General features: G+C 41.3%; 1 protein-coding gene and 1 long non-coding RNA gene across 2 annotated transcripts in view; both read right to left on the reverse strand.

The window, feature by feature from the left end:
- Positions 1 to 16,005, reverse strand: part of LOC115798177 (integrin alpha-M-like) — a 65,891-nt gene extending 49,886 nt beyond the window's left edge. Inside the window, exons 1-4 of the mRNA XM_030754929.1 lie at positions 15,897 to 16,005; positions 15,200 to 15,310; positions 13,789 to 13,891; positions 13,466 to 13,569 (exon numbers count right to left, since the gene is read on the reverse strand). Of these exons, the coding sequence (XP_030610789.1) occupies positions 13,466 to 13,569; positions 13,789 to 13,891; positions 15,200 to 15,236 (244 nt within the window). The 5' untranslated portion in view covers positions 15,237 to 15,310; positions 15,897 to 16,005. The remainder of the gene's footprint in view (positions 1 to 13,465; positions 13,570 to 13,788; positions 13,892 to 15,199; positions 15,311 to 15,896) is intronic.
- LOC115798183 (uncharacterized) lies at positions 1,417 to 7,611 on the reverse strand. Its single transcript, XR_004021478.1, has 4 exons — positions 7,440 to 7,611; positions 3,206 to 3,356; positions 1,712 to 1,785; positions 1,417 to 1,536 (listed from the first exon to the last, which is right to left on the reverse strand). It is a non-coding gene; the product is annotated as an uncharacterized LOC115798183 (long non-coding RNA).
- Positions 16,006 to 27,077: the final 11,072 nt, after the last annotated feature.

Consider the following 27,077-nt stretch of genomic DNA (forward strand, 5'->3'; position numbering starts at 1 on the left):
GAGTAACCTAGAATTTAGGTGGGCAAAAGGCAGATTAAGACTCTTTATTTCTTCCTCACAACTGTGTCCATTTTTCAAACTCATCAACTTGTTTAGGTGAAAGAGTTGCAGCAGAGCTGTGTATGTACAGTGCTGTGAAAATGTATTTTGGGTCTACACCAAACATGAATTTTTTTTTTCAAGTTTTTCAGAGAAAACACACAAAAAGGACCAAAATACTAAAAACATGATGTTAAGCAAAAAAAAAAAAAAAAAAAAAAAAGAAAAATATCAAAATGTTTTATTAAACTTTATTTTAGGAAGTTGATGATATTTTAATATTAGACAAAGATCATTAAATAAGTAAAGATAAGTAAATACAAAATGCAGTTTTTAAATGATGGTTTTATTTATTAAGGGAAACAAGCTGTTCAAACCTTTGGGACCTTGTGTGGAAAAGTAATTGCCCCCTAAATCTAATAACTGGTTGTGCCACCGTTGGCAGCAAGAACTGCAATCAAGCATTTGCAATCTGTCAGTGAGTCTTTCACATCACTGTGGAGGAATGTTGACCCACTCTTTTTTGCATAATTGTTCTTATTTAGCCACACAGGACGGTTTGGCTTGTTTAAGCCAAAGCATCTCATCAGGTTTAAGCCCAGACTTTGCCTAGAAACCTTTTTTTTTTTTTTTTTCTTCTTTTTTTCAAGTCATTGAGCGTTGGACTTGCTGTTGTGTTTCCAATCATTGTCCTGTTGTATAACCCAAGTGTGCTTGAGCTTCAGGGCACAAACTGATGGCTGGACATTCTCCTTCAGGATTTTCTGGTAGAGAGCAGAATTCATGGGTCCATCAATTATGGCAAGTCATCCAGGTCCTGAAGCAGCAAAGCAGCCCGGTCTCTTTCTTATTGTTGAATCATGAACACAGACCTCAACTGCAACAATTGAGTTATTTAGATGGTGTTGTGGGTCCTTTTGTGACCTCCTGGATGAGTCATTAATTCACTCTTAGACTAATTTAGCCAGTTGGTCAGCCACTCCTTGGAAGGTCCACAAGTTTTCTCCATTTGGGGATAATGACTCACCAAGGTTTGCTGAAGTCTCAAAGCATTTGAAATGGGTTTATATTCAGATTTTCCTTCGAGACTGATAGATGTCAATTAATTTATTTCCCATCAATTATTTGGCTTCTTCAGATCGTGGCATGATGTGTTGCTTTTTGAGATTTTTTTTTAGCCTACTTCAATTTGTCAAACAGGCTTATTTAAAAACTGCATTTTTCTATGTACTTGGGTTATTTTTGTCTAATATTAAATTGATGATTTGAAACATGTAACTGTGACAAATATGGGGGAAAAAATCAGGAAGCAGGCAGATACTTTTCACAGTATATGATTATGTGTTTAAGTTAGATTGTTAAAAGTGTAATATTCTTACCAAGATAACTGTCAGGCTCCAAAGACACATCCTCATATGTCTTCACCTTCTGGCCCCTTGTGTACTGCACGTAGCCTCCCTTCCACTGGTTTGCACCAACAATAGACATTTGAATTCCCTACAGTGTAGACAGAAAATACATTTTATATACAATTTATTTTACATTTTAAATCTGGACTGTGTTCAACTGTATAACTGTCTTTCAGCTTGTATTTAATAAAAAGTGCAGCACAGGCACGTGTGAATCTTTCTATGACTGGACTGTGTGGTGAGTTTCTGGTAGTTTTAATGACCTCAGGCACAAAAGCTGCACTGAATCCTTCCTGAGACATTTCCATTTTCAGTGACTCTCCACCGCTTTGAGATCCTGTAACGTAAAGGGAAAAGATAGCCAATGCAACAAATTCTACTTTACAAGTTCATTCTTTGATTATGCTTCAAGAAGTCATTTAAGTTTGTTTTTTTGCTGTTAATTTAAAAGTGCCTGATAGTTAATTGTTCATTTCATTAATGTAATAATCTTCTCTGAAACCAATTAAGACTTTCCTTGGTTTTGTTTTTGAGATCATCATCTTCCTGAAATGTCCACCCTTATTCCATCTTTATCATCCTGGTACATGGCAGCAGATATCAAGAATGTCTCAGTACATTTTTCCATTCATCCTTCCTTCAGTTATAAGAAGCGTACCCATGCCGTATGCTGGAAAATAGCCCATGATGTTCCCATCTCCAAACTTCACTGCTGGTATAGTGTTTTTTGGGCGCCTTTTGACCTCCAAACATGGTGAGTATTATCACATCCAAAGAGTTCAACTTTGATCTCAACCTCTCAGTATTTCACAGGCTTGTCTAATTGTTGTTCAGCAATCTTTAAATGCATTTCAGCATGCTTTTTCTTCAGCAGTGGAGTCTTGCGTGGTGAATGTGCATACAGGCCACGGCGGTTGAGTGTACTACTTATTGTTTTCTTTGAAACAATTGTACCTGCTGATTCCAGGTCTTTCTGCAGCTCTCCACAAGTGGTCCTTGGCTCTTGGACAGCTCGTCTGATAATTATTTTCACTTCTGTGTCTGAAATCTTGCAGAGAGCACCTGGTTGTGGCCGGTTAATGGTGAAATAATGTTCTTTCCACTTCTGAATTATGGCTCCAAAACAACATTGTTGGAACCTTCATTAGTTTAGAAATTCATCTCAAACCAATGCCATCAGTATGGTTTGCAACAATAACAGTCTTGAGATAGGTCACTGGTTTTATCATGAGATTTTTCTTGTTTAATACCTTGGTAATAAGACACCTTTTTATAGGCCAGCAATTGGGACTGAACCAGCTCATATGTGGGAGGATTGCTTTCTAATTACTGATAGATTTCAGCAGATGACATGAAGTTCCATGCCTTTTTGCCAATCCCTTTCTATATGTGTTCAATACTTTTCCTCGTGTCATTTCCCATTATTACACATTATTTATGGACATCTATGGTTTGATTTCTTTGCACGTGTGGATTGGATGGGTTGTTATAGACATCTGGTGCAAATTTCATGTTAATAGCACCTTTAGAAATATTTACTTAGAAAATTGGTGATGTGTTCTTACTTTACCCACTGTAAATCTCTTTGTGGTTGATTTAGGAAGGGCATCTGCTGCTGCCTTATTCACGTTGTTTGTTTTTTTTGAAACCCATGAGAAAAGAGAGCAGCAGAAAGTAATATTTAACATGTAAGAATTGTAATTTTTAGAACCTTAACAGAAAATTTAACAGCTGGAACAATAAATTTATGTTTGTACCTTCTATGGAAAATATTTTGTCCTGCAGATTCTCGCTTATTCTTTCAAGTGCGTTGAAGCTATCCACTCGAAACACGTGTTTGTCTGAGGGAGACGATGCAATGGTGTCCAGTTCTTGCTTTGCTGCAGGTGAAGTAAATGCATTCCCCACCTAGAGTTGTTGAAAAATTATTTTTGACTTCTTATACTGTGCAAAATGATTTTCTTAAATTACAGTCCATAAACCTAAGCTTTTCAACCCATTTATAACACGATTTACATGTAAGTTTTAATACAGTCTAAGTGAATAGAACACAAATCCACAAAATAGTTATCTCATGCAATCAAAATAGTTATCTCATGCAATCCAATTCCTCAAGATGGCGGCGCGCACAGACGCAGCGGCTCACGGCTCTTCCTTTTGGTGCTCTTTTTTGTACTTTTTGTATTTCATATTTGTTAGTTTTGGTGCATTTGTCTCTGCAAACAACTGCTACACACGCCAGGATCTTGTGGACATTGGCTACCGGCACAAGATATCAGTATCGAGTGATTTTCACTACACTCATAACATCCCAGAGAACATAGCGAGAGCCGGGTGCTCCGTGGATTGTTATCGGGTCTGGAAGGCGCCGACGACGGCGGAGGGAGAGGAAGCAGAAGCGAGGCTGCAGGTCCGGCTTTATGCTGAAGCTGAAATGCCAACCACACAGACCTCCTCTGCCGAGCCTGTATCTCTCCAACGCCAGGTCCATGGTAAATAAAACAGAGAACCTAGAGTTAGAGCTGGCTGTAAATCGCTATGTTCATGACTGCTGTGTAATGATTATCACCGAGACCTGGTTAAACCCGCAGATTCCCGATGCTAGTGTGCAGCTAGCAGGCCGCACTCTGCTACGCGGAGATCGGACCAAGGACTCCGGTAAGAGCAGGGGAAGGTTGTCTCTGTATTTACGTGCATGAGGACTGATGTAACAACGGAACAATCATAGACAAACATTGTTCCCAGACCTCGAGTACATGTCTGTAAGATGTCGGCTTTTTTTTCTACCCAGAGAGCTAACAGTAGTGATCGTCACAGCTGTGTATATAGCTCCCGATGCTAACGTTAGCATGGCGCTGGCTCTCCTGCTGAACGCCATTAACGAACAGCAGCGGGTCCACCCCGACGGTTTTCTTATTATCGCGGGAGACTTTAACAAGGCCAACTTAAAGACTGTACTCCCGAAATTCCACCAACATGTCAAATGTTCTACAAGAGGGGAGAACACTCTTGACCATGTTTACTCCAACATTAAGCACGCTTACAGAGCCAAACCCCTCCCCCACCTCGGCCAGTCCGACCATCTTTCCCTGCTGCGCCCCCCCGCATACCCCCCTCAGACGGAGAGCCAGGCCTACTGTAAAAACCATTACAACCTGGCCTGAAAACGCACTCTCCGACCTACAGGACTGCTTTGCATACACAGACTGGGACTTATTCGAACACAAGGACCTAGAAACATTCACAGGGACGGTACTGGACTACATTAAGTTCTGTATCGGAAATGTGACTGTTAGCAAAAACATCCGGGTTTTCCCTAACCAGAATCCCTGGATGAACAGCCAGGTCCATTCACTCCTCAAAACCCGTGATGCTGCCTTCAGGTCAGGCGACAGAGCTCTGTACAGTGCTGCTCGAGCTGACCTGAAAAGAGGAATTAAAAAAGCCAAGACGGACTACAGGAGGAGAATAGAGTCCCATCTGTCCAGCAATAACACACGGGAGGTGTGGCAGGGCATTCAGAACATCACAAACTTCAGAGGCTGTGATGTGACTGCAGGAGACCTGAGTGTGTCACTAGCAGAGGAACTTAACTGTTTCTTTGCTCGCTTTGAGACACCTCAGGACCACCCATCTGCTCCAGTCCTGCCCCCCCACTAGGCTGCACCCCACTCACTGTCCAGGAGCATGAGGTATGGCGCGTGCTCCTGGCAGTGAACCCCAGGAAGGCTGCCGGACCAGACGGAGTACCTGGCAAGGTGATCAGAGCGTGTGCCCACCAGCTCACCCTGATTCTCACCAGGATTTTCAACCTCTCCCTGGCCCAAGCAGTCATCCCCCCCTGCCTAAAAACAGCCACAATCATCCCCGTGCCCAAAAGGTCATCTGTCACCAGCCTAAATGATTACCGCCCTGTGGCCCTCACACCGGTAATCATGAAGTGCTTTGAGAGGCTGGTTCTCCAGCACATCAAAGACCATCTGCCCCCCACTTTCGACACCCATCAGTTTGCATATCGTGCAAACAGATCCACAGAGGACGCCATCGCTGTAGCTCTCCACTCTGTGTTGAGCCACTTGGAGCAGCAGCAGAGCTACGCTCGCATGCTCTTTGTGGATTACAGCTCAGCGTTCAACACAATCATCCCGGACATTCTCACCACCAAACTGCACACCCTGGGCCTCCCCCCTCTCACATGTTCCTGGATCAAGGTCTTCTTAACCAACTGGCCCCAGACTGTGAGACTTGGCCCCCATCTCTCCTCCACCCGCACACTGAGCACTGGCTCCCCACAGGGCTGTGTGCTGAGCCCCCTCCTTTACTGCCTCTACACCCATGACTGCAGTCTGCTCCACAATAACAACCTCATCGTCAAATTTGCTGACGACACCACAGTGGTCGGACTCATCTCAAAGGGAGATGAGGCAGCTTACAGAGAGGAGGTCCTGAAGTTGACAGCCTGGTGTTCAGAGAACAACCTGGTACTGAACACCATGAAAACCAAAGAGATCATCATCGACTTCAGGAAGCACAGGACTGACCCAGCTCCCCTCTACATCAACGGCGAGCGCGTGGAGAGGGTCCACACCTTCAGGTTTCTTGGTGTCCTCATCTCTGCTGATCTTTCTTGGTCAGATAACATCACAGCTGTTATCAAGAAGGCTCAGCAGCGACTTCACTTCCTGAGGGTCCTCAGGAAGAACAACTTGGACTCAAACCTGCTGCTGACCTTCTACTGCTCATCCATTGAGAGCCTGCTGACCTACTGTATCACAGTATGGTACGGCAGCTGCACTGAGGCAGACAGGGTCAGGCTTCAGAGGGTAGTCAAGACAGCACAAAGAATCGTTGGCTGCCCTCTCCCCTCCCTGATGGACATCTACACCTTCCGCTGCATCAGCAGAGCCAGGAACATCATCAAGGACAGCTCACACCCTGGCTTTGACCTGTTTGACCTGCTGCCCTCTGGCAGGCGCTACAGGTGCATCAAAGCCAGAACAAACAGACTCAAGAACAGTTCTTCGCCAGAGCAATCACCACCCTGAACTCACACACTCACCCACCGTAACTGTGCAACACCCACATCTCTGTGCAATATTAGATTATTCATACTGAACAATATCTAACATTCCTATATTGGTAATATCCAGTATTCATTCACTAGTGCAATATTCATCTTCATTTTTATATGTACAGTATGCACTTATTTACTTTTCTTACAATGTACAGATGCACCAATGTATGTATATTTTTTTATACATTCTATTTTTTGTATATTTTATACATTGTTTATTTTCTGTATATTTCTTGATTATACTAGATTATAATATTTTTATTTTTTATTTTAGAGAATTTGATTTTCTATTGCATGGCACTGAACAGGAGTGGCCCTCCTATCTCATTGTACATCCTGTATAATGACAATAAAAGGCATTCTATTCTATTCTATTCTATTCTATTCAATCGTTTTGTCTGTTTTCCTTTTTTTTTCCTGAACTGGTTGCATTTGCATTACCCACTCAGCCCATCAATGTTTCCATCAATAATTCTTCTTTGACATTTATTTAAGAAACCTCTTTTCAAGTTTGCATAGGCTTAGATTTAATTAATTTCATTATATGGACAACGGTGTATATATGAAAGTGTGGCAAATATATAGTCACACCTGTGGATCTTTGAATTCAAGTGTTTCTAGTCTCATTGCCACAGGCATAAAAAAAAATCAATCACCTAGCTATGCAGTCTCCCTTTACAAATATTTGTGAAAGAATGAGTCATTCTAAAGAGATCACTGAATTTGAGTGTGGTACTGTATTCCATGATTGACTGCAAGTGTTATTATTCCAAAATAATAGAGGTTTACTGAGTGGGTGAGCCAGTACTTTTCTCCAGATAGTGCAGCATCATGTGACGGAAGTCTGACAACTGAGCAAAACACACCATTAGTATGAAACTCAAAATTTTGCAAGTTTAAATAACAGAAGTACTTACCCCAATAGCAAATCGAACAATCTTTTTACTCTCTGCTAGTTTCACTGCAGGTCCCAGATCCTTCCGGTCATGGGATTCTCCATCAGTAATTACTATCAAGACCTTCTTCACATTTGGTCTGGAACCTCTTTGTATGAAAACATTTTCCCTGTAAAATCAAGAAAACAAAAGTCTAATGTCAACACATCTTTTTACAGTGCATCTTGTGTTCATAGGGTCAATTGCATGATTGGTTAGACTTTTGTACTGTGCAAAACTAGCAAATACAAATATTATTTTTTGCAAATTTAGCTCTGCCAGTATTCGAAATTAGATTTGGTGTGGGTCATCTCATCCACTCTGTAGAATACTTCAAAACATCAGAGCTTTTTTAAAATTATCTTTCCTTTTTCACTGCTCATGTCTTACATAACAATGTTCAAGCTGAGTGCATTCATTCGAATTAGAATTTGGATTGAAATAAAGTTTGTACTCTCATGTAATAATATTATTTTATTATTACATTAATATAGCACAAGGTTCAGTTAGCTTTGCACAAAATAGCTGGTAGAAATGTCCTTCAAAGAGATACTTTTACTTTCTTACTTAGAGTACATTTCGGAGCCCGTACATTTTCACTTTTACTTGAGTAAAGAAGTTGAATTAGTACTTTAACTTTTACCAGAGTATTTTTTAACACAAATAACTGTACTTCTACTTAAGTACAGAATATTTGTACTTCTGCCACCTCTGGGAATGAAACATGAAGTTCAGACAATAAGTTAACCATTTTAAATCTCTTCTTAAGACCCACTTACTGTGCTGGTTGTGTTCCAGGGTCGGTGCTGGCTTTTGGGGGGGGGGGGGTAGTTGGGGGGGGGGGGGGGGGGTGGGGGTAGGGGTTGGTAGTTGGTGAACCACTGTGTAGTAGTTGTGAACCACTGTTTTTCTACTTGTGTTATGTCCTCCTATTCTGTTCTCCTATTTCTCCCCCTTTTCTATTTTTCTTTCTAGCTATTTTTTCCCTGGCTGTCAGCTCTGGCATTGCCAAATTACACATGCACTCATGTGAATAATAATATAAATAAATAAACTTAAAAGAAGAACACTAACTAGAGGAGCCTAATTTATAGAGCTGATCTTGGAAAAGCAAATATGTTTGGCACAACAGTGCACTCAGATCATGATTCTGATTGCAAAAGCTGCCGGAAAAGACAGGCTAATATATAAAATTGTAATGCTTCAGTAATATCATTGCATCCCTTACACAACATGTTTGATGGCCTTAGCTGTGTGTAAGTAGTTTGCCTCTGTTGATTGATCCCATCTGATGGTAGTCTCCATTGATCCAGATGAGGAAAATGTCATAAAATAAAAATGTACCTGCGGTGACCTGGAGAACTGGGTAACAGAAAACTGAAAAAAAAAAAAAAAGGAGATTAAAAAAACATAAAAACAAAAGGAAATGAAAATGTAACTCGTTTATGTCTGTGGTATGATTTCACTCACAGAGGGACTACAGTGTCTCACCTGTGCATCACTTGAGAGAAATGGCCGGATTATTAAATTTCACAAACATCTTCATTGTTTGAAAATCAGTACGAGATACACTGCCTGAACCATCCAACAGGAAGGCGATGTCTGCTTGCAGCGGGCACTCTATTAAAGAAATTGATTAAAATTTTTGTTAATTTTTAAGGGTTTATTTTAAAACTTTTCCTTGCATTTATACCTTACAGGCAAAAGGACTCTGGGCCTCTCAGTACATGAACTATGAACACCACAGACTTACAAACTTTTTTTTAATGTCCTCTTGAAACAAGAATGCATTTATTTGGTGAATACAGTCTATTTAACCCAGTCTTATTGTTCATGCTTATTTGACTGCTTATAGAGATTTTAGTAAAGTTTATATAAAATATCTAGAGATATTCTTATGATTTTTTGCATTAATTTTGAATTACTTAAGAAACTCCCTTCTCTGGTTTTCAGTGTTGTGTACAGTAATCACATTACATTTTTCAGTAATGTAACAACTACCAAATGCATTACTAAATGCAGTTATCACGTTACAGTTACAATTATGTTGTTATTGCCAATAACCAGTTACAATGGTATTCAGTTATCTGCATGAGGGACTATAGAAAAAACAAGCGTGCCCTTTTCTTTGTGTGCACTGGGCTACAATCATTGACAGTAAGGAGTTTCAGTGTTGATGACACAGAGTAAGGCCAAGTCACTCCAGAAAAGCTTCCAGAGGCTCAGTAAAACTTCCCTCAACATCAGGTGTGTGTGTGTGTGTGTGTGTGTGTGTGTGTGGTGTGTGTGTGTGTGTGTGTGTGTGTGTGTGTGTGTGTGTGTGTGTGTGTGTGTGAGAAAAAGAGTGTGTGAGGATATTATCAAACCTTTTTCACAAACTCTTTTTACTGTTACCTTGAAGAGAAGAAGGCATGGCTTGTCCAAATCTATTGTCACGATCCATCTCAAAGCACACACCATTGTCATGGTGATACTTTTGCAGTCCTTTGGAATGGTTGGACCACACACCTGAGAGCAAACAAAGTCAAACTGTCAAGGCTGATTATTTCCTGTGATTTAAACAATGTTCATTCAATATAAGATCAACCAAATGTGGAAAAAAGCTAGCTATAACAAGACATCTGGCACACAGAGTAGAGAGGATTTTGATCCTCACTGATTTTAACAAAAGTACTGGTAATGTGTGCAGTTCACCAACTCCCAGATGTGTTTGTGCTGTAGGATCACTTTTCATTGTCAAACCAGGGACATGTTGACTGCAAAATCTGGTGCTGTATTTAAAGCATTCAATATTTGTTAAAACACTCATAAAAGACACTTGATAAAGGAAGAAAACAAGAAAACTGCACTAATTATAACACCAAAATAACCATATTCCTCAGTGGACTACAGAGAATGAGAATGACAAACAGAACAACATTGTTATCTCTTGCGTAGCAGGTTTGTCAAAGCAACTTAGGAGAACTGTCTCCCAGCTTGACATCCCAGTATACTTCAGACCCAGCCACACACCAAAACAAAAACTGGCTCATCTCAAGGGCAAAACACCCAAACGCAAGCTAAGCTCGGACCTCTACAATGGAGAAACCAAACAGCCACTTCACAAACACATGGCACAACATAGAAGAGCCACCTCAACAAGAAAAAACTACTTCTTCACCCAGGGGCGCAGCTATATACTTTCTGAGGTGTATGGGGACACATTTTTAGGCACCCGCCCCGGCTCCCAAACCCACATGCGCTCACGCACACACACACACATACACACACACACACAGAACGCACCCTCTCAAGGTTTACTGTGTTCATGTGTGCAGATCTCACTTATTCATGGACTTATAAATAAAAGACTTCTATTACAGGCTTTTATTTTCCATCCATCCATTTTCTTCCGCTTATCCGGGGTCTGAGGAGGGGAGGTGAATACAGCTGTGCACATCATATGATGTGCCTCTGTTATTGATCACATCATGTGCACAGCTGTTGAATACAGAAAATGCCGACTAGAGAAATAATTTCCCCCGCATTCACATTCATGTCATGTTTGGTCGCTTCCTGTTTGATTTTGACAGGCTTTAGTTTTGCTTCCCTTGTTTCATTAATCTCATTTGATTTGCCTGTTTTCTCTGCTGTCTCTATTCTCTCTAATTACCTTGTGTTTATTAAACCCTCAGTTTTCTTCTGTTCATTGTTGTGTCGTCTGTGTTTCCTGGAAGCTGTGCCCCCCCCCCCCCTGAATTTTCCTTTTTGGTAACAAGGCTCTTGCATTTTGGACTTAGGGATTTTGCATTTTTGAGTAGTTTACATTAAGTTTCTTGTCATGTATCCTGTATTTGGGTCCAATTCTGCCTACCACACAGCCTCCCTCTGACACCTAAAGGATAAAGGACACTCTTTTCAAGGACGCTAATGTTCACAATTGGACTGAGATGACAGATGGGTTGAAAGGAGTAAAAGTTGCCATCTATGTCCACTGTGATTGACCGTCGCTGAACAGAGGTGGTGGCTTAAAACATTCGCTGTCAGTCACCTACAGTAAGAACCCTTCCCAGGCACCAACCTCCACTCACACCTTAGTTCAGGTGATATCAATAGATCACATGATAGGGTCTTGGTATTAGAGGTGAAGATGCCTCTTGCATGAGAGGTGAAACAATTTCTAAAAGAGTTCAGACGTTCTTTTTTTTTGTGAAGAAACAACAACAAGTGGGACACAATCGTGAAGTGGAATGAAATTTATAGGATGTGTCAAACTTTTTTAACAAATAAAAAACTGAAAAGTGGTTCGTGCAATATTATTCAGCCCCTTTACTTTCATTCCAACACCTGGATATGTTTATTTGTGAACCATTCCATTGTGGATTTGGCTTTATATTTTGGATCATTGTCTTTTTGGAACATAAATCTCCGTCCCAGTCTCAGATCTCCAACAGGTTTTCTTCCAGAATGGTCCTGTATTTGGCCCCATCCATCTTCCCATCAATTTTGACCATCTTCCCTGTCCCTGCTGACGAAAAGCAGGCCCAAACCATGATGCTGCCACCATCATTTTTGACAGTGGAGATGGTGTGTTCAGGGTGATGAGCTGTGTTGCTTTTACGCCAAACATAATTTTGCATTGTGGCCAAACAGTTCAATTTTGGTTTCATCTGACCAGAGCACCTTCTTCCACATGTTTGGTGTGTCTCCCAGGTGGCTTGTGGCAAACTTTTAAACAAGACTTTTTATGGATATCGCTGAGAAATGGCTTTCTTCTTGCCACTCTTCCATAAAGGCCAGATTTGTGCAGTGTACGACTGATTGTTGTCCTATGGACAGACTCTCCCACCTCAGCTGTAGATCTCTGCAGTTCATCCAGAGTGATCATGGGCGTCTTGGCTGCATCTCTGATCAGTCCTCTCCTTGTTTGAGATGAAAGTTTAGAGGGACGGCCGGGTCTTGGTAGATTTGCAGTGGTCTGATACTCCTTCCATTTCAATATGATTGCTTGCACAGTGCTCCTTGAGATGTTTAAGCTTGGGAAATCTTTTGTATCCAAATCCGGCTTTGAACTTCTCCACAACAGTATCTCAGACCTGCCTGGTGTCTTCCTTGGTCTTCATGATGATCTCTGCGCTTTCGAACAGAACCCTGAGACCATCACAGAGCAGGTGCATTTATACGGAGACTTGATTACACACAGGTGGATTCTATTTATCATCATCTGTCATTTGGGACAACATTGGATCATTCAGAGATCCTCACTGAACTTCTGGAGCGAGTTTGCTGCACTGAAAGTAAAGGGGCCGAATAATATTACACGCCCCACTTTTCGGTTTTTTTATTTGTTAAAAAAGTTTGACACATCCAATAAATTTCATTCCACTTCACGATTGTGTCCCACTTGTTGTTGATTCTTCACAAAAAAAAAGAACATCTGAATTCTTTTAGAAATCGTTTCACCTCTCATGCAAGAGGCATCTTCACCTCTAATACCAAGACCCTATCATGTGATCTATTGATATCAATGTGATCTATTGATATCAAGGGGGCCCGAATACTTTCACAAGGCACTCTAAGTGTGAAACTGATAAATGCAAAGCACCGCAATTAAAACACTTCCCTATTAACATAACTATTAGCAGCAGTATCTCCTCTACACTGTAAAGGAGAAGTTCGTGTTTGTAAATGGGAACTTGTTTGCAACATTTTTAATTGGTTAAAAAAAAAACAGTATTAAGATCAATTATTTGGTACATTTTCAACAGGAAGGAATGCAAAACAGATTTCTAGTTCACTTACACTTTATTTAAAAACTTAGAAAAATAAAATCTCAGTGACTTTGCTTCATTACTTTGACTCAGAAATCAACGTCATTTTGAAGTCTGAATGTTACCCGATTTGGTAATCTTCTGTAACTATAATTGGTTTTCTGTGCCAGGATCTGTGAGACATTCTTTGATGGTAAATACTTACTGTCAGAGTTTTAGGACATTGTGTCAAGACACTGAGAAATGAATGATTACTACCTGAAAATTGTATATTTTGACAGTTTGAGTCAGAGGCGGAGCACCTATATATTCTCCCTCTTCCACTTTGTGAATACTGTTCAAGTGGAGCACTGATGAGCAAACTAAAGAAATAAATCCAGACAATGATGTAAGTCTAGAGAGCAAACTGTGGTTCAATAAACTACACCTGCTTTCTGTTAATAAGGACTGTGTGCTCATTTATTTATTGCTGTGGGGCATAACAGAGATGGTAGTTAATAAAAATAAATAGCATTAATCTCAAACATTGAATGTGGAGCTGCAAACCTGCTCTAAACATAGCAAAGCACGTCCTGACTTACTCTGACCGTCTTTGAACCACCTGGTAACCAAAACCAGCAGCAGAGCTCCTCAGAGTCTTCCAGGCCACAGGATCAATATTGAAACAAAGTGCAGCATTTAGTGCTGAGAATTAAAGAACAAACATCATTATTCTTATAAAGAAGTGTCATTTAAAGCCACTGTAAAGGATGATGATGTGGTTATAGCACCTCTAAATATGATCACATGTAAAAAAAAGAAAAAAAACTGTATACAGTCTACATGTTACTTTTTCATAGTGTCTCTTTCATTACGACTAGAGAGCATCAACGTCAGACATTTTTAAAGTTCTGAACATTGTGGCTCAGAGAGATTATTCACTTAAAATTTCAATGTGGAAACTGAAATGTTTTCTGATATTATTACTGTACAGTGAAAATCTTGTACCGCTGCAACCATACATAGTAAAGTCTTTGTTCAATACAAGGCTCCGCCTGAATCTATTTTTGTTACGCAAACGAAGCTTTCCTTTTTTGGGCATGCTAAGAACCGTCAACATGACATTCTACTGTGCTAACTTTTGCTTGTGTCCAGTGTTTTTCTGCATGTCACAGTGTTCAACAATGACAGCTTCATGATTTCATAGGTTCCAGAAATCTAAATTTGTCTAACATTATTCATCAACATTAGCATCGGCACATGCCCGACTTCTTTTGCTAGTCATGGCTTCAACAAGAGTTAAAGAAAAGAGTCTATCATAGATTTCCTAGCCTATCCCAGCTGACATGGAGCAAGACGCAGGGTACACCCTGTCCCTGTCCAGGTCGCCAGCCTTTTGCAGGGCCAACACAGAGAGACAGACAACCATCCACACTCATGGGCAATTTAGAGTGGCCAATTAACCTAACCCCAGTAAGTGTATGTCTTTAAACTGTGGGAGGAAACCCACGCAGACACGAGGAGAACATACAAACTCCACAGAGAGAGAGAGAGAGAGGCCTGGGGCCAGGTGGAATCAAACCCAGACCTTCCAGATGGTATTCTAACTGTGAGACAGTGGTGCTAACCACCACGCTGTCCTATTTCGTGTCAGTATTTATTAAATATTCTTTTACTCTGTGCACGTCTACAGTTGAAAAATAATCAAAAATAATTTTTAGTAATAAAGTTATTTTTACAGTCAGGAGCTGACTGAGCTGATCAACATTTTAGAGGGTAGTGTCATTCACAGAGGAAATGGCCATTACAAAAATGTTTCTAAATGATATCACTTACTAATCTGTAATCAATGCTGGTTTTTAATACTAAAAGAAATGTTTTTGAGTGAAGAATTTTGCTGTGTGTATGTAGTAGGAACACAACTTTAAATTAAAATGCCAGTCATATTTCTACTGTTTGCAGACGTTGTTTAGAGAATGAAAGACAAAATCAGAAGGCACAAACGTGTTTTACCTGAGAAGAATAGTGTAGCATGAATTATCCAGTCCATTGTGTTGCTCCCATGAAGACCATAAACGACAGATGAGCGAGAAATTACTTCTGCTGATACTATCAGAGAAGAAGCTGAAACCAAAAAAAGCAGAATCATATTGTAGCTGCTCAGTCTAAGGCGTGTAGATGAACTCTTGTATAGGAGGAGTTATGATACTGACGCACTGTCTGAGTTATAAGACACACTAGACTGCGGTGGTATTGTTCACATTTTATCCAGTTATTCAACCATCTTTTTTAAAATAAACAATAGTAACACAAGTAAACAGGCTAATAGTTTATTACTTTCTGAGCAACAAGATGAAATCAGTGTAATTGTGAATAATAATTAATAAATTTCAAAATAAACCTCGTCCGTAAGAAGTCAGACTTGTTTCCCGTGGGTACTGGACACCGCCGTGGCTGTACTTTGTCACCGATTCTGTTCATAATTTTATGGACAGAATTTTAGGCATAGCCAAGTGGCGGAAGGCTTCATGGTTCAAACTCATCACAGCTCAGCATCTGGCTTAGATGTGTGCAACTTGCACATATCTTCTCGCACTGTGCAAATTGAACAAAACCTCTCCTGTCACGATGCGTGGTAGCAGACCGTGTGGCGTGTGTGGAGGTGAAAAGAAGTATGATGAGAGTGTGAAACCGAAGCTTCGATACGTACTTCGAAACCTGGACTTCCAACTAGAACCACTGCTTCGAAGCTTGCTTCTGGGCGAGGAAAAAAAAAATCACGTGACATATGACGTCCGAAGTCGTTCTCGGGATGAATCACTTGACTGGAGTGAAGGAGCGAGAGCGAGACAGTCAGCCAGATTCATATTCGTACAGCATTAGCGTTGTTATGTCCAACAGTTACTGCTGATTTATGAATTCAGGACAACCTTTGCTGGCTCGTCCTTTGAACGTGATGACGGACGCTGTCGTATCAAGATTAACGCAAAAGCGGTAGTTACACAAGCAACCCAGTTAATGCCATGTTTTCCCAGTATTCTGCTCAATAACACAACACGCACATTCATCCATCTTTATTTGTAAATAGAACCTGATATCATGATATTCGGTCATAACACGTGCGCCTCAAACATGACATTTCAAAAGCTGGAGAAGTTGTCAGCAAAAAAAGAATTCGCCTGAGTCCAAAATCAGTGGGAAAACTCTTCTTCCTAAATAAAAACCTCTGAATTCCCATCCCCAAATTATAACTGCCTGAGTTATACAAGCACATCCCACCTTCCCTGCACCTACTTTGTTTCCTAAAGAACACCCTCTCTCAATCCCAGATACTAGTCAACATATGTCTATTGAAGCAGCTGAACATACTGTATATTGACAGTGTTTGTGGTCTACTATTTCACCACTAGATGTCACTGAAATGAACCTTTGACTGAATGAACTCATGTTCAATACAATTGGCAAAGTGGTTCAATACTGCTTTATTGCTTCATTTGAGCATCACTAGAAAGAATGAAAACAGTTATTTTTCAGAAGTTTATTGAACACTGCACTTCAGACCCGGACCAAGACATCTCCTCTGTTAACTCGGTTTTAAAATCTTCAAAATTAATTTGCTGTTTAAACCCAATTTATCCAACCATCCATGGAATTTTCTGGAAAGGAAAAAAAAACAAAAAACAATGAAAGATAATATGCAGAACTCAACATATTGTAACTAGTCATCATGGCACTCGAAGCAACCATATGCAAGTAAACTGAAAAACCAAGCAAATAAGGCACTAGTTACCCCCCACCCCCGTGTCATGAAAAGGATTATTGAACATAAATGAGACATAAGAAACATGGAAAATTTTGTAAACTTGAGAGAAACGATGCAGGGATACACACACACACACACACACACACACACACACACACACACACACACACACACACACACACACACGCACGTATGCATAAGGCTCCCTACAATGCACCTGCCTACACACACCTATATACATATCCTTATGCATATATCCACAAAAATGTATAATTAAAAGTAAATGAAAGTTTAAATAATGAAAAAATATATATATGTAAATAGAAATAAATTTAAAAATAAAATAACTGAATAAAAAGACTCCCCAACCCAACCCCCCTATGTAAAATCAATAGTTCACAAATAAATAAGCAATAGAAGTAATCTTGCTCTTTCACCTCCCTCCCTTAGTCCACAGTGATATACTCCTCTATGTGCCTAAGAACATGCGGCCATGTTTGGATTTTCTGCTTTTTAAGTGGGCCACAGCACTCTTTACTTTGGGAACCACTGGTATATACACTGACTGTATGCTTTATTAATTATACCTTGGTTCCATCTGCTTGGACTCCCGTTTGCCTTCAAAACTGTTATTCATTGCACAGATTCAACAAGGTGCCAGACGTGGGTGTTGACCTGCTCCCCTGGGGGGTGGTGGTGCGGGGCTGCATTGGCTTCTTCGGCGTGGGGGGAGCTCTGTGGGGGGTCGGGCGGTCCTCAGGTGCCCTGCCGCCGGCCTGTGCAGGTGCTGGCCGCTAGGGGCTGGTTTCTCATCGCCTCAGGTTCTCTGGAGCCCTTGCTCCTCAACTGGGGGGGCTCCGTCTGGAACCTCCCTCTTCCGTCTGCTGGGGTGGTGTGCGGTTGTCTTTGGAATGAGTGGCCGCAGGTCTTCCTGGTTCTTGGTGGGCTGCTGGTGGCCTGGGTTTCCTGGGGCTTTCTCTACCGCCTCTAGCTTCTGATGGGTGGAGCTGCAGCGTTCTGCCCTGATTGGTAAGTACATTCCATGACACAGACACCAACACCCACGCAATCACAACACAACAAAATTGTTGGTTTGTGTAACATGCTTTGTTAGTTTTGTTTTTCCCACACAAATTTATTTTGCAAGTATTGTTAGCATAGGCGTTGGAGCCGGGGGGGGATGGGGGCGACATGTCCCCCCCAATATTGGAGACAGGCGCATTTGTCCCACCCAAAAATTACAGCATGGAGAAAAATTTTTAATTCGCGTGCTTTTATTTTGAAGGCGCAACACAGCGTCATGCCACTGCGCTCCCCCCCGCCCCCCTCTGAACGGCTCTGAGTGTTTGGGAGCCTGAGACAGCAGCAGGCAAGGGCGTAGGAAGGAGTTTATTATTGGGGGGGACACATATCATAAACCTGACAGATCTGTGAATACTCGGAGCACAGCATAAAAAATGCCATTTGATCTTTTACTTTCTTCTTTTTCAAATGTTTCTTGGAACAATAGTGTTGTGTACACCTATATTATTGCATGTATAATTTACATATGTATATGTTTTATAATCATAAGACGTGGACAAACCACCAAACAAAATGGCTTGAGTCTTTTATGAAGCATAATGACCATGTCATTCCAGGCTTACTTTAACAGCTGGCCGCACTGGTACTAGTACAAAGGAGTATTAGGGCCACATTGAGAAAAAAAATTGTGCATTTGAAAGAAATTTAAAATTTTGAGAAAAAAGTTGAAACAGATTAAAGTTGTTTCAAGTCAAACAACTGCCATCTGTTATACCCTCCAGAATGTCTTGTATTATGAGTTAGTGAAACTATGCTTTAGAATTGGTTTTAGTAACAAGGAAATGATTTCTCTTTTAGTACATAAACACGATGTAGTGATAAGTATGAGGACGTTAAAGAGAGAGTGCAGAAAGCTGCATCTGCTCAGAGGGAAAAAACCACACAAACTGGCAAAGGTTAGATTCATGGATGGCTGCACCTTTGTACAGTACAGAGGGGACATGTAGAACCACAAGACACAATAACACAGCTGATCAAGTTTGTAGCATGCCCCCCGAACAAGGATGAGACTTTACTGATGGTTTGTGGCGTTTTTATTGAGCTACAACCTTTCACCATAGCCGTGTCAAACAACAACCAACCAACCAACCAACCAACCAACATAAGAGCTTTTGCCTCTTCGGAGGGGCTGCAAGTGAGAAGATGACTGAGATAAACCGTGTCTCTGTGTCCGTTGCATTGAAGCGTAAACAAGCTACAGTCACATTCAGCTCACTGCGCTAAACAGGAAGTGCACTTCAAAATAAAAGCTTATACACGGAAGCCTGCAAATTTACAACATTTTCAAGTGGAAAAACTACAATCACTTTGCTGCAATAAAACATGCTTGTGGTTACTTACACTCCCACCAAATTATGAATGTTTGTTGGTTTACATCCGAACAACAACAAATAATTTTCAACAAGAGATAACCATTTCTACTTATTAACTTATGAACACTCTAATATCAAGATTAGCTTTTGTACTGGACGCTCTAAAATAGAAAGCTTATTAGAACGTTGCCCTTTGTTATTCAGTCTCTTGTCTCCAAAGAAGATTTTTACTCTTCTCACGAGTCCATCCTTGCCACTAAAGGTCTCTAAGACTCTGGCAAGTCTCCATTCACCTCTGGGTGACAGTTCATCAATGTCCAACACAACATCACCTACTTTCAGGTTTCTTTTTGGTGAGTGCCAGCGCTGCCTGGCGATAATGTTGTGTAGATACTCGCGCCTTCACCTGCACCAGAACTGCTCTGCCAGAAACTGCACACGACGCCATCTCTTTGCTCCGTAGATGTTCTCCTTTGGGAAAGCACCAGGTGGGGGCAGTGCTGCGCTGGATTTCATGTGGAGCAGATGGTTAGGGGTAAGGGGTTCTAAGCTGTCAGGATCGTTAAGGTTATCAACTGTCAGTGGGCGGCTATTGACTATGGCCATAGCTTCATAGAATAAAGTCCTTAATGAAGCATCATTAAGTCTACCATGGGCGAGTGACAGAGTTGTATTCAGTACACTTCTGACAGTCTTTATCTGGCGTTCCCACACTCCGCCTGCATGACTGGAGTGAGGTGCATTCATCACAAAGTCGCACTGTTTTTGGGACAAATAAGTGCTCAGTCTTTGGGTGTCTAGTCTATTTAGGGCTGCTTTAAGCTCATTTTGTGCGCCAACAAAGTTTGTTCCCTGATCACACTGGATTTGACGGACTGATCCCCTAATAGCAATGAAACACCTTAATGCATTTATGAATGTGTCAGTGGATAGGTCGTCTAATAACTCAATGTGAATGGCACGGGAGCAAAAGCGGGTAAATATTAGTCCATACCGTTTATGTTGTTTTCTTCCTTCTATGGTAACAAACGGGCCAAAACAGTCCATACCGCAGTATGTGAAGGGAGGAGATGGCTCTAAGCGTTCAGCAGGTAAGTCACTCATTCTTTGGCCCTCTGGAGCCCTGCGGAGTCTGCGACAGATGATACACTGACGGATGAAAGATGCAACTGTTCTGCTCATACCTGGGATCCAGTAACCGGTAGATCTGATTTCGTTTATGGTGAAGCCTTTTCCTTGATGCTTTACTTTGTCATGACAGTGAGATATTATGAGTTTGGTCACATGATGCTCTTTTGGGATAACAATAGGATGTTTGAAAGAGTCTTTGGTGGATGAAAGTCTCCCTCCCACCTTGAGTAGACCATCCTTGTCCACAAAAACATCTAGGTGGAACAGTTTGTTGTGATGTGGGAGCTGACTGCCTTTGCTTAACAGCTTTATCTCCTTTCCATATGTTTGTTTTTGGACATCCTGGAGAATGACATGTGCCGCTCTTTCTTGTTCATTCACTGTTGTAGGTGCATTTGATTTGACCTTTCTGACCCTTCTTGAGAGACGTGCTACAGCTTTGACTGCTTTAGACCATGACGAGAACTTTGACAGACGTTCTGCAAGGCTGAATGTCTCTGTAACTTTAGTTAACATTGTCTGTGTCTTTCGGACCTCTGGATCTCCAATGGACAGATCTAGCTCTATACTTGGTATTGTGGGCAGGTCCCTCTCCCAGAGAAAGGAAGGACCAGTGAACCAGTCAGATGAGAGAAGTTCAGTGACAGTTTTACCCCTAGATGCACTATCGGCTGGGTTCTCTGCTGATGGCACATAAAACCATTGCTGAGGGCTTGTGCATTGCCGAATCTTTTGGACTCTATTTGCCACAAAGGTGTGGAAACGACGTGCATCATTGTTTATATAGCCCAAAACTACCTTTGAATCAGTCCAAAAATACTCTTTGACTTGAGCATAACAGAGTTCCTCTCTTAGCATGTTACTGACTGCCGTTGATACTACAGCTGCTGTGAGCTCAAGTCTGGGTGTTGTGGTCAGCTTGGTAGGAGAAACACGGGCTTTAGCTATCACTAGTGAGCAGTGGATCTCCTCTTTCTCATTTATGGCTCTTAAATAGGTGCATTGTCCATAACCACTTGTACTCGCATCTGAAAGTGGTGCAACTCTATTCCTTTAATGTCTCTAAAACTAGCTGGGAGGTAACAGCGAGTTATGTTTACTTTGTCTAGATTGGCAAAGTCACGTTGCAGCTCTCCCACCTTGGCCTCAGTGCTTCTGGCAGGGGTCGTCCCAGTTGATACCTTGGTGGCACATTTCCTGCAGGATCTGTTTTCCGATTAGCACGTATGGCGCCAGGAAGCCAAGGGGATCGTAGATGGATGCGACAGTTGATAGGATGCCTCGGCGTGTTGGTGGCTGATCCTTTAAAGTGTGTCAACTTGAAACAGTCCTTCACGATACTCCATTGAATGCCTAAGGCCCTTTCTTGTGGCATGTCTTTGAATGTTAAGTCTTTTGTTTTGGTCTCTATTGCACATTCTGATGATGGGATGCTTTGTAGGACAGCAGGGTTGTTTGAAATAAATTTGTGTAGACGGAGCCCTCCTTGTGCACATATTTCTGTAGCCTCTTGTGCAAGCTGTATTGCCCTTTCAACTGTGTTTGTGCTTGTCACTCCATCGTCTACATAAAAGTCTTTCTCCATAAACTCAGATCCCACGGGGTGTGTGTGACAATGTTCTTTTGCTAAGTACTTTAGTCCATAATTTGCACAGCCTGGGGATGATGCTGCACCAAAAGATGTACCTTCATTCTGTAAACCTGTGGCTGTGTCTCTGTGTTGCCATTTTTCCACCACAGAAAACGCAGGTAGTCTCTGTCACACTGCTGGACATGAAACTGATGGAACATCTTTTCTATATCGCACATGAGAGCAATAGGATGTTGTCTAAACCGTAGGAGGATGCCTGTTAGATTATTGATTAGGTCTGGCCCTTGAAGAAGATGATCATTTAGACTTGTACCATTGTGTTTGGCTGAACAATCGAATACAACACGCAGTTTAGTGGGCTTTTTGGGATGATAAATCCCGTGATGGGGTATGTACCATTGTTCACCTTGTTTTCCTTCGTTGTGTACTTCTTCGACGTCACCCCTTTCAATAATGTCTTTCATGTAGGTTATGTAGTCTCTTTTGTATTTCTCGTCTTTATTGAACTTTCGCTTTAAGTGTTCAAGTCTGATTTCAGCAAGCCTTCTGTTGTCAGGTAAGTGTGGCCTTTGTTTGAATGGTAGAGGCATCTCACAGTGTCCTTGTTCGTTTTTCCTTATTCCTTCCTTGAGCTTGTCCAAAAAGATGAGATCCTCTTGCGAGACAGTTTTGTCGCTTGCTTTTGTGTCCTTAAAATCTGACTCTAGCACATTAATCACATCCATGGGAGTTACAGGGGGTAGTTCCTTCACTGTGACTCTATGACACAAACTTGACTTGGTTTCACTGAGCTCAAATGTGGAGCCTCCAACAATGCTCCACCCTAGGTCCGTGAGGATTGCATAGGGCTCATTGCCTTCTCCTAGTAGAACTTGTCTTGGGGCTAGAGATCTGGGACAGTTAAATCCGATAAGGAGTCCAACATCACAACTTAAAAGAGGTGGTATCTTATCAGAGATTTCTGTCAGGTGGGGCCATTGTTTTGCTGTGTCACTGGTGGGTATATTGTCATAGTTAATTGGTATAAAGTCCTTGGTGTATGAGGGGGGAAGATCGATGCGAATGTCTGAGTCATAACCTCTCACACACAATCCAGATACTCTGTGACTCTTAACAATAGAATGGACACCCAGCATAGTAGATAGCTTTAACTTTACAGGGTGAGTGTCTGCTTGTAGCTGGTTGCTTACTTCTTCACTGACAAATGTGCTGTCACTTTGTGTGTCTAAAAGTGCGTACACTAATTGCTCGTTAGTAGGGCTCTGAACCGTGGACACCCATACAGGAACGATCATGGATGTGCCATTTGACTGACCCACCTTAGTAACATTGAGAGCTGTGACTGCCGTAGTTTCTTGTGGAGTGCTAGGAGCTGCGTTGACAGGGCTTGGAAACCTTTCATTGGCATTGTGATTGTCATTGTGCAGACAAGTGGGATGCCTTCCCTTGCAAATGTCACATGTGTGTCTGTGGCGACAATCTTTGGCATTATGACCCACCTTTAAACATCCATAGCACAACTTGTTGTCCTTAACATATGTGCGCTTCTCTAAGGGCCTTTCTGAGAAGTTTGGACACTTGAACAGCTGGTGGTTTTCATCTTTGCAAAACATGCAGGGCACCTTTAATTTAGTGTTGGTTGTCCTTCCCTTACTGTTTTGTACCATAGTTTGCGTCGTGAAGACATGAGTGGATCTGTTTGGTTTAAAGTCCTTTGTGGTCCTCTTCTCGTAGGATGAACTGCATGAATGAAGAGCATATGAAGAAGTGACAGGGTTGCACGCGATTTCTGCCTCAACTGCCACAAATTGTGCAAAGTCCTTGAACAAAGGAAAATCTTTGCCGTCCATAAGTGCAACTGTGACCTGACGATTCCAACGGGCTGCCAGCCAATCTGGAACTTTCTGCAACAACTTTTGGTTCTCCTCACAGTCACTTAGAATCTCTAGACCTTTCACATGGGGCATGGCTTGGAGACATGCATTTAGAAAGTCTGAAAATGTCCTTAGTCCTTCTGCATCCTTTGAACTTATTTTAGGCCATTTTGACAATTTGTCTCTAAAAGCTCGTTGGACAACAAAGGGCTGACCATAACGTTGGTCAAGCTTTTGCCATGCATCCTTGTAAGCCTCTTCATCACTGCGATAAAATATGCCCTCTAGACATTTTTGTGCCGAGCCTGTGACATACCTTTTTAGCAAGTGGAGTTTATCAGCAGGTGAGATTCCTTTGCAGTCCACAAGTGAAGTGAACGATGCCTTCCATTCTATGTAGGTAATTGGATCTCCACTGAAAACTGTGGGCATTGGCATTGGGATTCTGTTTATGGCTATACTGTTTTGAATTGCTTGGGCTAACTGGGAAATGTCTGTAGGGGGTGTTTGAGTGAAGACTTGATGGTTCGGATCGTTTGCAGCGGGGATTGACACGTTGTTTCGTGGCATTGATGAGCGAGGTAAGCCACTAGAGGGTGCTGGTGCTTCATGAAAGGATTGATGGTCAACAGAGAAAAGCATATTATCATTTTGCATTTGCTGATTGTCCATATCCACGTTCATTTCTCTGTCATAGGTCTCAAGTTTCGCACGAGCAGCTTGCATTTCCTTTTCTGCCTTCAAACGCTCAAGCTCTGATTTTTGTACCTCCAATTCCTTTCTGTGTTGCTCCTCTATGTCTCTTATTTTTTCCTTTTGTCTAATTTCCTCTTGCACGATTTTATATTCCGCTTCCTTTGCAGCTAACTCTGCAGCTGCATCAATCCTTTTAGCTGCGATGCTTGAAGTATCAGACTGTTTGCCAACACTTAACTGAGAGGCAGTACCGTAGATAGAGCGGGCGTATTGGTGTGTCAGGAGCTGATGAAGACGTTGCCTTTCTGTAGCCGAATCAAAGTCATCTATTGCTACTATACGTTCATTAAGTATTTTCATAATGTCCTTATTTACTGCTTCACAAGAGTCCATTCTGCGTCTAGTGTCAGGAGATGGCGTACTACGCTCCCTTATTTCACTGTACACTTTCATCATGTCCTGCAATTTCTTTTCAATATCATCTGCCATAGCACATAACGCTTGCTCGGATAAATCAGTTTTGAGGCTCTCCCTGGATGTTCTGATTAGTACTTTCCATTGATCATAGAGGCTTTGTAGTTTTCTGTCCTTTTTAATCAGTTCGTCTTTATTATATGCTAGCATTTTCTCCGTTAGCACGCTAGGCCGCTCTGAATGCCTGGGCAGTGTTAACTGAGCCGCCGTTTTGTTAAGCTCAGCTAATTGTCTCTCTTTGTGTTCAATGTTGTCCTTTAATTCTTGCCGTGACATACTCTCTGTATCTCCTTTGCATAATAAACTTCTCGATTCATTTATTTCTGTTTGTAGCTTATGTGTGTGCTCTTCGATGCCGTCCATTTTCCTTGTTATTGTAGCTCACCTTCTCCTTTAGCCTTAGCTTGTTAGCCTTTAACCGTAGCTGCTCCAGCTCGCTGCCTGTGCCGTTGCCGTTGTCCTTAGCCTTCATGGGCAGCTCGATGTAGCACGCTGAGGTGAAGCTCTTACTGTAGCATGCCCCCCGAACAAGGATGAGACTTTACTGATGGTTTGTGGCGTTTTTATTGAGCTACAACCTTTCACCATAGCCGTGTCAAACAACAACCAACCAACCAACCAACCAACCAACATAAGAGCTTTTGCCTCTTCGGAGGGGCTGCAAGTGAGAAGATGACTGAGATAAACCGTGTCTCTGTGTCCGTTGCATTGAAGCGTAAACAAGCTACAGTCACATTCAGCTCACTGCGCTAAACAGGAAGTGCACTTCAAAATAAAAGCTTATACACGGAAGCCTGCAAATTTACAACATTTTCAAGTGGAAAAACTACAATCACTTTGCTGCAATAAAACATGCTTGTGGTTACTTACAAAGTTGTTTCTACCCAAGGCATTTTGTAGAGAGTATAGCAGCTGTGGCCGTTATTTGACTTGAAATGACAACTTCGACGATTTTGTCTTTATTCTCAAAATGCATAAAATGATTTTTTTTCTCAATGTGGCCCTCACACTCCTTCATATACTAGCAAGCTAAATATTTCAGTAGCAGAAAAATAATGTAATGCACAGAAGTGCAAAGTTTGATATGTTTTATTGGTTGAAAACATTTAATAATGGTAAAAAAAATGCATTTATGTAGGTTGACTGGCAACAGAACTGGTTCTTTAATTAAACAACGTTCTGATATGAAAGAATCCTCACAGATAATGTAATGAACAAATGATTCACTTTTTAATATCAGCCTAAGTAAAAAAAAAACAGCTATTAAAATATACCTATTCAGTTTGAAACTCTAATCTAATAAACCAAAATAAATGTCAATAAAAATAATAATAACCAAAAGAAATAAATAAAAGTGATAGCTCTCACATTTAATAGACAAGCTGCGTACCTCTTTACAGCCCTGCATTTAGCCAAAGCAAAAGGTTAAAAACATTGGCTTAAGCAGAAGAGCCAAAATGATTTTTCCGCCTCTCATTTGAAATTCATTGCAAATTGACTTCTTGTCCAGTAAGTAAACTTTATCCTATGTATGAAAGTAAACAGCCAAACAAGCCATATTCATGGTAACGTTCCCGACAGACTGTTTTACCTCATTCAAAGAGTAGCCAATTAATAAAGACAGATTGATCATATATAAGATTGAAGCATTAATTAATGGTAGGACTTCTTTGAGCAGTCTTGGAGGAATGGGGTCTAAAAGACACGTTGATAGCTTGGAGGAAGTAGCTACTGAAGTTAACTCAGAAAGAGTCTAAATAAATATTAGCAGAACTGAAAGTAGCTGTACACAAAGATACATCTGTGAGATGGTTATGAATGTGAATTTCTTCACAAATAAAATTTTAACCAAAGTCATTAGTAGTTAAAGTTAAAGGAATACTCAGCTGAACAGAGCTCTGGCTCTTTGTCAGCCCGGCTACAGTACTGAAAAGAAACACGGGGTTGTTCTTGTTTCTTCAATCAG

This window comes from Archocentrus centrarchus, chromosome 19, assembly GCF_007364275.1.
Source record: "Archocentrus centrarchus isolate MPI-CPG fArcCen1 chromosome 19, fArcCen1, whole genome shotgun sequence".
Classification (NCBI taxonomy): domain Eukaryota; kingdom Metazoa; phylum Chordata; class Actinopteri; order Cichliformes; family Cichlidae; genus Archocentrus; species Archocentrus centrarchus.